A 12,794-nucleotide genomic window follows, 5' to 3' on the forward strand; every position below is an offset into this window, starting at 1 on the left:
CCCCTCCCCTCTCTGCTTCCCCTCTCCTCCCAGCTGCCTCCTCTGAGGCTGTACTTTCCGTGACCCTGCTTTGGTGTAAGGAAGGCTTTAGATGCAATGCAGTTTAACCCACGCTGTCGACACAGCAATAAACTAAAACCCTTTACGGAGAAAGCAAATGGACCCAAGGAAGCAAATCTATCTCCTTCATAAGCACCTGCTCATAGTGTTACAAACAAAGATGAATAGTTATAAATTAGGCATCTGGAGATTACACACCCAGGCACAGACACAAAATAGCTCAGAGAATTTTTTCAAACACCGTGTTGAGAACCTCAAAGAGAAAATACTTTCTGTACTTCAATCAGGACAATACACAGTCATGTTCTCATTGGGAAATCAGAGAGTCGTTTCTTCCAGAACTTCATCGAATTCTATTTCACACCTCTCTAAGTATCTCTCCGTCTACTACCTTTGCCTTCCAAGTATTTCTCCATTTCTCACTTAACAGCAGCCATTTCTAAACTTTAAAAAGAGATTGTTTTTTTCTCCTTGGCCTATACTAGCACAAAACACAACTATCCGTGGAAAAGCAAACTCTAGATGTCCCGGCATACTCCTTTCCCCGTTGCCTACCTCCAAACACGAAAATCCTTTCTCAGACATCCCTTCCCATCCCTCGGGGGCCAGCGTAACGAACACCTCCTTCTGCACCATCACCAGCAACTTAACAGGGCTCAGGAACCCTTTCTCTTCCTCTTAGAAAGTCAGCCAGGTTCCTGTGGCCCTATAACAAGTACAGAAGAGTGGCTGGTCCCCCCACTCCCGGCACGCACTCTGGTGTCACCCCAACCAGAGTGCACTTTCCAGATTCGCTGGGGGCCTACTTCTGTCTGCTTGCACGCAGAGAGACGCGAACTTTTAAGCGGGGGAAGCACACGCTACCTAGCCCTGGGGAAGTTTTTGTCCCACAGCAAAAGGAGCTCTGGCACAGAAGCCCTCCTCTTCAATACGCGAAGCAAAAATTGCAGACACTGTTTTTCACGATTCCCGAGAGCTCTGTGGCTGAAGGGCCTGGATGGGTGAGGGTGGGGAGGAAAGGGGACTGAACAGGGGCTGGGAAAAGCAGCCTGTTGTGCCCAAGACAAGTTACAATGCACCTGATGAATAAAACAAGCTGCACCACATACAGAAAAGATGAGAGCGGCCCACCTGTGTCTGTTGAGGGATATTTACAAAGCTTGGATCCCGTGGTCCAACACTGACGAATCGGTTTGCGGGGGAGGTGCTGGGTGTCGAGTAGGCTGTGAAGGGAAGGGACACATGCGTTCAGGAAGCAGCACGAGATTGCACACACAAACAACACCAAAAACACACAGTCTCCGAGCCTACGCAGCTGATTAACAAGGAAATGTGCAAACGCTGGGCTAGCAGAGGGATCTGGCTAGCAGGGGCATTTTAGACAGTCAAAAAGGGAAGGGGTATTGGATTCCAAAGACTGTTGGAATAAAACGATGTCAAATTGGTGCTCAGAGAGGCTCTTCCCTTCTTCCCTCACACCAATGAGAACATGCAGGGTACTGCAAAGTATACTTTCTGAGTTAAAAATGAGCTCGGGGGTCAGAAAGAGAAATCCTAGTCTTTAAAAGCACAGGAGAAAGAAATTAGGTAGAAAGGTAAGGAAAGCAGTTCATTTTACAACTTTGATTTCACACTATGACCCTCCTAAAGATCAGGAAACGTTCCTGTGCCTCTCTCTAAACTACGGAAAGGAGTCTTTTTTTAATTTTTTTTTTTTTTCTTTTTTTAGGGCTGCACCCGTGGCACATGGACGTTCCCGGGCTAGGGGCCAAATTGGATCTGCAGCTGCCAGCCTATACCACAGTCAGAGCAACGCAGGATCCAAGCTGCGTCTGCCACTTATGCTGCAGCTTGTGGCAATGCCAGATCCTCAACTTACTGAGCAAAGCCAGGGATCGAACCCACATCCCCATGGACACTGGTCGGGCTTGTAACCTGCTGAGCCACAATGGGAACTCCCTGGAAGAGGAGTCTCTATAGAAGGAATTGGGTTCTCCAGAAAAGGGGTGGAAAACCACCTAGAGCAGCTATTTTTACAGGCTTGGTGGAGTGTCTAGAATTTTATGATGCACAAAATGTGCTTACAGTATTAACAAGTTTTCTCACCCTAGAACCCTTCCGTTCAGGCACAAACCATCAAGATCTCATGTAAACCCAGAACCTCAGGGACCACACTTCAGCCTACCGTTCTTTTCACAGCACATGAATGTTTCTGTGGTTGGTTTTTATATTTAAGAGCTTCGCTCTAGTTTAGTGAGAAAAAATTCTGTGGCTTTGGTGTTTCCCTGGCTCATAAATCCAAATGAGCATTTCGTTTTTGGGTGTCCTTCCATCCACGTCTTTACCACAAAGTCCTAGGATTTATCCACATTCTTTCTTTACTAGGAGTTTTAGATAGACTATTGCTTCATTTCAAATTTCTTAACAATATCTGTAAAAAGCCTACATGTTCTGCCCTAATGCACCATCTAAGAGATGAAAAGGATTTGCATTTCTTAAAAACACAGATAATTGAGAGAATAACACCAAATCTCTTTGCCAGACTCCCCCACCCCCCACTTTTGACATCATCTATTTCTCTTCCTTTCATCTTCTGTCTCATACAGCATGGCTCAGACTTCTTGCTTCCCTTGTTAACGACGTCTAGAGATCAAATTCCCACCAATCTGGCCCAGTCCTACTGGTCATCTGTGGTCAGAGCGAAGTCACCCACATAGAGCTGTGACGGTCATGCGGTGTGGCTGTGTGAAGTCAGCATGGAACAGAGGAGGAATGAGAGGGTCCTCTCATGTCTCTTAATAACCTTCTTTTAAATTTTTTGGTCTTCTGTCTTTTTTAGGGCCCTTTATATGGCACATGGAGGTTCCCAGGCTAGGGGTCGAGTCAGAGCTGTAGCTGCCGGCCCATGCCACAGCCACAGCAATGCCAGATTTGAGCCGCATCTGTGACCTATACCACAGCTCAGGGCAATGCCTGATCCTTAACCCACTGAGCAAGGCCAGGAATCAAACCCCCATCCTCATGGATCCTAGTCGGGTTCATTACTGCTGAGCCATGACAGGAACTCCAATGAAAAACTTTTTGTTGTAGTATTTGTTTTAGAAGAATTTGTCCCATAACAGCTTTAAAGAAAATGTTCTAAACATATGACGAGCTCTCCTGTCTAGCAGTGTCAAGGTCCTGAGGTCTTCCGCAGCCCATCCTATGTTAGATTAACCCCAACAGATCTGAGAATTAGCTCTACATTTAGCTGTTCAGTGTGTACCTCTTACTCCCCGGGGGGGGGGGACCTCACTTTTTTAAAAAGCTCCGCAAAACACTCTTTATTGTTTCATTCAGCCTATTGCTCTGCTTTGATAATGTTTTCAGAAGTCTCAATAGAAAGTTATATATTGAAAAGGATGGGCAATAGTTGTTACCTGGTAGTGAGTTTACCTGCTTGGAAGGGCACAAAGAGGATGTGGGAGAGATAAGGAGGAAGCCAGTAGATAAAAGAACCTGTTAAACCTGTTAGCAGTTAGGAGGGAAAAAAATGTTCTACTGTAGGTGACCAGGTAGGTAGGCTGAGAATAGAAGGGCATGGAAAGTAAGCTAAGGTTTTAAGACTGAGAGATGGATGGCAGATGCTGCACCCCAAGGCCTGGGCTTGGTGGTCCTGGCAGAGCAGTGCACGTGCCCGCGGCGGTCCCCGCAGACACACGGCAGGATTTCCTACGGCGTCTCGACCATGCTGGTGCATCCGAAACAAGTATCCTGACAGACAGATCCTTTTAGTTTTTCTTTTTGTGTGCGTGAAGACAGTTCTCCCTTGATCATACACAGCAGTCAATTTGGAAAGGTCTGTATTACATCTCCTTCTCTATTTTTGCCGGACATAAATAATTTTGCCTTTTTTTTTTTAAGGGCAGCGCCTTTGGCATATGGAGGTTCCCAGGCTAGGGGTCAGTCGAATCAGAGCTACAGCTGCCGTCTTACACCATAGCTCACAGCAGTGCCAGATCCCGACCCACTGAGCGAGGCCAGGGATTGTACCTGTGTCCTCATGGATACCAGTCAGATTAGTTCCCGCTGCACCATAACAGGAATTCCAATTTTGCCACTTTGAAAGACGGCTTAGCATTCGAATAATTTAGCCACTCAAAAGTACCATGAGGCTAACAATTGGCTAGTATCTCTTCTTTAGTCCTGAGACAAACTTTGCAGTCTGGGTTTCAAAACACCCTAGAAGGCCTTTAATGCTCTCTTAGGACGAAAACTGCTCCAAAGTTTATTCTGGCTTTTTAAAAAGAGAGAAATGCTGAGAGAGGTGGTTAAAAAAAAATTTGTTGGAATAGTGTTGACTTACAATGTTGTGTTAGTTTCAGGGGTACAGCAAAATGAAACCAGTTATACACATCCACATATCCACTCCTTTTCAGATTCTTTTCCCCTCTAGGTTATTACACAGGATTGAGCAGATTTCCCTGTGCGATAGAGTAGGTCCCTGTTACCTATCTATTCTACACATCGTAGTGTGTATATGTTCATCTCAACCTCCTAATTTACCCCTCCCCCAACAATTTCCCCTTTGGTAACCCTAAGTTTGGTATCAAAATCTTTTTAAAAAGGACGTTACAACTACAAAAATCCGGAAGTCTCTGAGTACCCAAGTCACTGAGTGGAACAACAAATGTCCAGGGAAATTTATTCTATAGAAAGCTGGTTCTGGGAAAAATCAAGGACACAGGAAAAACAAGGGAAGGAAGAAAGAAAGTCTGACTCATCTTCCATTATTGTAGCTACAACAGGCAGAGTGTTCACCTATAACAGGATGTCATTCCAGGGATGATATGACATAAGTTGAGTTTGATTTTCCCAAAGAAACAGTGGGATGAAGGAGTTTGTTGAGCAAAAATCTCAGCTGAATCTTTTTATTAAAACAACCACATACACCATGGTGAATCAATTTACACATGCCCAGTTAAGAGCTTTCAGCGTGAATATAAAATCAAATAAAAGGGACAATGTGGTAATTAATTATATGCAAGTGTGTTTGCTATGCTATGATACCACATTCATATGCTTCGTAATTATAATTTTTGCCTTTTTACAATAGCAATAATCAAATGCTGCAGGAGGAGCTTCAGGAAATCATGAAATCCAGAAGATTTTCTGGGAAAATTATTGTAGGCATTTTTGAAGATTCTGGAGGGAAGATTCAGGGGCATTTGATGATTTTCTGATAAAGTCAACAGGGAAATCAATTTGCTTATATAATCTCTCTGTAAAAGTCCTTATGGCAAACATGACTATTAGAAATTAAACTATTGATTATTTGCCTGCTTCTGAAACAGTGTTTGCTTTTTCTAGTAGCCATTTTACCTACATGAGCAATATCACCATGGACCATTTTCCTAACATTATGGAAAAACATTCCTATAAGAAGCTTCCACCAGCTCTTATTTGGGCTAATCTGATCATAGTTTTTCTCTTTCTAACGTATTTCTTCAGATTATCCAACAGTCTTAGCCTTAGCCACAGGGGTAAGTATCAAAATCCCAAATTAGAATCTGATCCCATATCCTTCTGTGCTGCCTACTTATCATATGCATTGCTAATTCCATAATCCTTCACTTAAGTGGAACAAGTCTGGCCTCAGTATGGTCAATTGGAAAAATGGTTCATGAACAGTTCTTTCTTTATATGTGCTCAAGCTTCTGCGGATGCTAGAGTCTATCTCTAGGGAGACTGTGGGATGGGCAGGGAGGGTGGCAGAGGTCACCCATTAGCACTGCCTTTTACAACCGAGCAGGTGTTCTCTGGAAGAACAGCCTCTATGTCCTCAGAAATGGATGTAACTGACTGAGTACAAGCCAAAGAGAATTCCAACTGTTGTTCCCAGGGTGTCTAAGTTCTTTTTTCCTCCTGAATGAGAAGGAATAAGGGATGTGTCTTGATAGAGGAATCAGGGCCTCTCCAGATGCATCAGTTTTGAGTCCATACTAACCTTCACCCAACAATCATCCCTGACCAGGGTGTTAAGAAAGGGGTCAAATTCTTTTAAATAAAAGATGCTTAGAGCTTTCCTGTTTGGGGGAAAAATATGACTGAAAAACAAGATATTAGGATATTAAAATATCTGTACCAATGTCAGTTGAGGTTTCGTTAAGATAATACCAAATCAGAATTTGATCCCATATCCTTCTCCCTCTCTGCCTCTCCCTCTGTCTCGAGTGTGTGAACACTCGCTCTGTGCCAGGCTCTGTGCTGAGAATTATGGGAGATAAAAAGGTGAGCCAGACATGCCGCTATCTTCAAAATGCTGGTCTGGTGGGGAGAGATGAGCCCAGAAAAATGAAAATATGAGTGCCTAAAAGTAATATAAATAAAAATCTGTGGGGTGGTAAAGGGCAGAAAAGTGACACCAGGCAGGGCAACAGGAAAAGCTCTGACATAGAGCTGGAGACGGCGTTTGTGATAGGCTGTAACAGACGTGTTGGCTGACAAGTGCAGATGGATTGGGGGCCACAGAGAAAGCAGCACAAGCAAAGGAGCAGAGGCAGGGGCCAGGGGCGTCCATTTCAGAGGGAAAGGAGAAAAGACGGGACATTGCAAATGACACTTCGTCATACAGGTCGGGAAATATAAAAATGTAAGGATCACAGACTTGAATGTTTGAAAATGGAGACGCAAAAGTCTACTGAATTTTTCTTTGAAGAGGAAGAAATGATTTATGAAGTAAACAAAGATGCCAAATTTCCACTCTAAACACCATTAAGACCACTGGGCATCCTAACACATGTATCTCAAACCAATACGCACTTCATGCGTGCCCTTCGTGTTCAGAAGTGCAGACATAGATAGTCACATGTGGGGGCTTCCCTTTAAACATACTAGTTAAAAATTCAATTTCATTCAGCTAGACCTATTGTGATTCCACTATCTGCCCAGGAATGTGCTAGTTGACAGACAGAAGTCATCTAAACAAGTTTAGGGATGCAGGCTTGAGCACATCCCTGTGTCTTCAAGCTGCCATTTTATTACAAATTTATCAGTGTCACCTGACAGTGCATGAGAATGCATTCCGTTGCAGACTGAAGCAGTGAGATGACTAAATACCTAATTGAAACGGTTTCTGGACTCTTAACTGCACTATTAAATGGTACTATATATAAAAAAAAACTGTGAGAAAATGTTCATTTCTTTAAAAAAATGTGGAAACTATTAGAAAAGGCATCGGCTGGTTTCTAACTGAAATCCATCACAATTGAAGTCATTCGGGAACTTGAGCAGCACTCTTTCCTGCCAGGTCACAAAAGAAATGCAGGAGGATATTGGAATGTTTTTCCTTCGAAGAAATCCATCAGTATCGACAAGTTTACAGGGCATGGGTTAGCATTATTAATGTAATTATATATCGAAGGAAACACGTACAGCTTTTGCTGACACAGGACCCAGTATTCAGAGATTTAGAAATTCCCATGTGATCGAATGGATGTTGTAGTTTTCATCCAGATGTTTGGAATCCTGAAGATAACCACACTAAATTTCCATTATTTTGATCTCGTTTGTGCAGTTTCCTCATTCTATTATCTCTGTAGCTCTTTTGTCTCTACAAACAAGCTACCAACGACAGCAATGAAAAAAGACACAGCCCTCAGGGCATGAAATTAAAGCCTACTTATTGCTAGCAAATTATTACAGAATAAACATACCCACAAGCTTTCTTCCTGAAAAGCTAATGCATTCGAACTTTAATATATTAGCATTACGTAACATGTATGGTAACAATTTGCATCAAATGTTTAATGTGCCAAAAGTTCACAAAAATCATGAAAAGAATCAATTTTGGCAGATGGCTTTGCTCTGCTGGTCTTTCTGCTTGTGTTAGGGCTCTACATAGGGGGTAGGGGCTCAAGTAACATCATGATTTGGGGGTTAATCATACAGAAAGGAACGTATAAGACAATTCACGTATGCACGCAGAGAGAAGGGGATCGGAGCAACTTGTAAACTGGAGCTGCTTTGACATCGTTACCAAAATCTGTGTGATAAAAGAGGCACTTTACAATGGCTGTTGCTTGCAAAAAGTCTACTAAACCTGCCTATAATATACTTTTTCATAATAATTTTAAATAAATTTTAAAGGATAGGAATACGGCTTTGTTTCATTTAAATTTCTAGGGAAGTTTTGTCCAGATATATGCCCAAAGAGTGGGACTGCTGGGTCATATACCATATGATATCACTTATACCTGGAATCCAATATATGGCACAAATGAACCTTTCCACAGAAAAGAAAATCATGGACTTGCAGAGCAGACTTGTGGTTGCCAAGGGGGAGGGGGAGGGAGTGGGATGGATTGGGAATTTGGGGTTAATAGATGCAAACTATTGCCTTTGTAATGGATTAGCAATAGGATCCTACTGTATAGCACTGGGAACTATATCTGGTCACTTATGATGGAGCATGATAATGTGAGAAAAAAGAATGTCTACATGTATGTGTGACTGGGTCACCTTGCTGTACAGTAGAAACTTGACAGAACACTGTAAACCAGCTATAATGGAAAAAATAAGAATCATTATGAAATTAAAAAAAATTATTTCTAAGGACTCATCCAAATTCTGTGTCATTTATTATTATCAGTATGCTGTGTGTTTTTCAACTGATAGACCATATTTATTGATCAGAAGCAATAATACAGATAGGTAGGCACAAGTGAAAGTTATATTAAAGAGCCACAGGGAACAAACCCTGAATTCAGCTGGGCTTTACTAAAAAAAGAAACTTAGATCAATATATTGGATTCCCTTCCTTCTTGAATGGCTTCTGCAGCCTCTCCAAAGGCTATATAACTTTGGAAACCTACTTCTAGGACCATATCCTCAACAAACATTTAAAAGTACATATAAAGACGTATGCTCCAAGATGCTCCTTACAGCTTTACTTATGAGTGCAACAAGTCGGAACCAAATGCTCAGTTAACGTTTCAGCCATGTGTTGGAATATTGCCACCATGTTTTAAAATAATACTAACACCATGACATGCTTATCATATGCAATAAAATGAATAAAATTAGTTTACACAACTGTGTATATGTATGTACATAATATGTATATGCACACACATATATCATAATTAATTATGTTTTGAAAATATGCACAGAGTAGTTCCTGTTGTGATCCAGCAGGATTGAACCTGACTGGGAACCATGAGGATGCGAGTTTGATCCCTGGCTTTGCCCAGTGGGTTAAGTATCCGGCGTTGCCATGAGCTGTAGTGTAGGTTGCAGACGTGGCTCAGATCTGGTGTTGCTGTGACTGTGGTGCAGGGCAGCAGCTGCAGCTCCGATTCGACCCCTTGCCTGGTAACTTCCACGTGCCATGGGTGCAGCCCTAAAAAGACAAAAAAATAAAATAAAAATAAGTACAATAAAAAATGAGCACAGGAAACTACTGGAAAATATGCACAAAAAGTGGTATCTCTGAAGACTGTGATTATGAGTGATTTTAAAATCCCTTCCTGTAATTTTTAATCTTAAATAAAATAAAGACAAACAGAACCTGAAAATCCCAAATAGTATTTTTATATTTTAGCAGTGTAATGTAGTCAATATAAAATGGATTTTAGAATCAGAAAATCCTGGATTGAATCCATTAAATCTCTTGCTAGAAATCTAATCTTGGCAAGCCAGTTAACCTCTCTGAGCCTCTAAATACAAAGAGTTCAGAATAATAAATAGTATTTACTCTTATACTCCTAGCTCTTTAACTAAGGGCTCATATCTAATGGGCTACTCTTTCCATAAGAGCAAACTAGAGAGTGAACCCTAAGAAGAGGTTTAGACAGTAAGATGGGAAAATCCCAGAATTCCACCCTATTTTATATTAAAAAGGTTGAAGAAAAATGCTAAAATCATCCAATCAGAGACCAATTAAGTAAAATAATACTCAAACTCTTTCAAGGGTTAATGTTATGACTGGACTCAAATAATATGCTTTTTTAGGCTGCACCCTGGAATTCCCAGGCTAGGGGTTGAATTGGAGCTACAGCTGCCAGCCTACAATACAGCCACAGCCACACAAGATTTGAGCTGCATTTGTGATCTACACCACAGCTCATGGCAACACTGGATCCCCAGCCCAATGAGCAAGGGCAGGGATTGAATCTGCATCCTCATGGATACTAGTCAGATTCATTTCTGCTGCACCACAGTGGGAACTCCTGGCATGATTTTCCAAAAAGCAATTTGGGAATTCCCATCGTGGCGCAGTGGTTAACGAATCCGACTAGGAACCATGAGGTGTGGGTTCGGTCCCTGACTTTGCTCAGTGGGTTAACGATCCGGCGTTGCCGTGAGCTGTGGTGTAGGTTGCAGACGTGGCTCGGATCCCACGTTGCTGTGGCTCTGGCGTAGGCCAGTGGCTACAGCTCCGATTAGACCCCTAGCCTGGGAACCTCCATACGCCGCGGGGGCGGCCCAAAGAAATAGCAAAAAGACAAAAATAATAATAATAATAATAATAAAATAAATAAAAAGCAATTTGGTAATGTGTATCAAGAGGAAAATTGCTTATACCAGTAATTCCAATTCTAGAAATCTATCCTAATAAAATCATTCAAGTTGAGGACAAAAATAGATGTTCAATGATATGCTGGACCATATTCCATAGGTTGGGACAAAAGTTAGTGTTTTATGTTAGGGGAATAAGAAACAATTATTATCATTATCGTTATTTTGTTTTTTGGCTGCGCTTGTGGCATGTGGAAGTTCTGGGGCCACGGATCAAACTCACATCGCAGCAGTGAAAATGCAGGATCCTTAATCCACTGAGCCACCAGGGAACTCCAGAAACAATTATTTAAAATCACATTTCATAGCTTTTTTTAAAGGAAAAAAAAAAAAGATATAACATACTAGTTAAGAAAACAACATGCAAAATACTATATTCATTAGGCCACAATCATATGAGTGTGTGTCTATATACACAGAAACAGGTACAGAAAAAAAAAAAAATGGGGGCAAACCAGACCAGAATGTTAAAAGTAGTTGATTATAGAAGAATATAATTTTTAATACTTTTCTATATTTTTTAAGTTTCCCACACTGCTGTACATTATCTGAGAAAATCTTAAAACTCATCTGTCATTTCTGTCATCTAAAAAAGTAAAAAATGGAGGCAAAAATAAGACCTAAATGGGCCATGATAACCTAAATGAATGCAGTCATCAGCTGCCTGTTCTCTTTTATCACTCTTTTTTACAAAGTTCATTTCTTTTTTTTTTTTTCCTGCTCTTTTTCCTCTGTTTTTCATCTGATTCAATGTATCCAGGAGTTTTTATTGGAATAATAAAAAAGTTCTTTATAACGTGTCAGCATTTTTCAGAGGAAAGGTTGAAATACAGTAAGTGTCCTGGTGGAGTAGAAATCACCAGGTTTTAGATTCAAATCCTAACCTGGATTTGAATTCTGGTTCACTCTCAGTTCCCTCTTTTTTAAAAGGAGACCAACTAAATTCCAATTTTGCATATGAAAATACAATCCAATGCAATTAGGGTAATGTGCATGAAAATAGCTATCAAAGTGCCCCATTTTCAATATTTTTTCTTTTTCCTCTGCAAATTTAGACATTAAAAACTTGGACTGTAACCAAAGTAGAAATACTCCACAAAAGTTATGAGTTAAGTCAGCATGTGTGCATTTGGTTTTTTTGTTTGGTTGGTTGCTTTTGCTTTTTAGGGTCCTATTTGCGGCATATGGACATTCCCAGGCTAGGGGTAGGATCAGAGCTGCAGCTGCTGGTCTACACCACAGCCACAGCAACGTGGGAGCCAAGCCACGTCTGTGACCTTCATCGCAGCTCGAAACAACGCTTGTTCCTTCACTCAGTGAGCGAGGCCAGGGATGGAACCCACATCCTCCTGGATACTAGTCAGCTTTGTAACCCGCTGAGCCACCACAGGAACTCCCATGTGTGCATTTGTATCCAATGGGTTCCTAAAGCAGAACTTGAGACCCAGTAATGGCTACTAAGAGTGAAAATGCTATACTTGCACTAAATTATGTGCTCTCTGTGAGGAAAAAAAAAAAGAGTATTATTCTTTACCAGAGAGAGCACATATTTTTACCATTACACCCAAGGTTCAGGTTAGTGCAGCTAAAAGCTAGATGTATACAATTTGCCAAGAATTTTATGGACCACCTCCTTTCCTTGCTCCCAATGTGTGAGTTGTGGTCACTATTTGACCCTCTGAGGTATAAAGAAGAAATTTAGTTCATTAGATGAATACTTTAAAAATTAAGTAAGTCATATTGGACATAAAAGGGGATGTAAACCTCAGTAGTATCTTTCATTCTCGTTGCATAAGGCACTAAAGAGCTAACCCCCAATAAACCAATTTTCATCCTTCGATACACAGAATGTACTCTCTACACACTTCTTCTTAGCACTCCCCATGGCTGACTTAATGAAACTTAAAAGATTATTCTGGAGTTCCCGTCATGGCACAGAGGAAACGAATCCGACCAGGAACCATGAGGTTGCGGGTTCGATCCCTGGCCTTGTTCAGTGGGTTAAGGATCCAGCGTTGCCGTGAGCTGTGGTGTAGGTCACAGACGCGGCTCAGATCCCGAGTTGCTGTGGTTCTGGCATAGGTCGGCAGCTACAGCTCCGATTTGACCGCTAGCCTGGGAACCTCCACATGCCTTGGGTGCAGCCCTAAAAAAGGACAAAAGACAAAAAAAAAACC

At 41.5% G+C, this 12,794-nt stretch overlaps 1 protein-coding gene across 6 annotated transcripts in view; it reads right to left on the bottom strand.

The window, feature by feature from the left end:
* NFIA (nuclear factor I A) overlaps positions 1 to 12,794 on the bottom strand; it is a 403,238-nt gene that overhangs the window by 37,718 nt on the left and 352,726 nt on the right. For 5 of the 6 annotated variants that reach the window (XM_047788855.1, XM_047788853.1, XM_047788851.1 and 2 more), the window contains one exon: positions 1,192 to 1,283. The exons of the other annotated variant lie outside the window; for it this stretch is intronic. In XM_047788855.1, the coding sequence (XP_047644811.1) occupies positions 1,192 to 1,283 (92 nt within the window). The remainder of the gene's footprint in view (positions 1 to 1,191; positions 1,284 to 12,794) is intronic. 6 annotated transcript variants of the gene reach the window in all.

Source organism: Phacochoerus africanus, chromosome 8, assembly GCF_016906955.1.
Source record: "Phacochoerus africanus isolate WHEZ1 chromosome 8, ROS_Pafr_v1, whole genome shotgun sequence".
Classification (NCBI taxonomy): domain Eukaryota; kingdom Metazoa; phylum Chordata; class Mammalia; order Artiodactyla; family Suidae; genus Phacochoerus; species Phacochoerus africanus.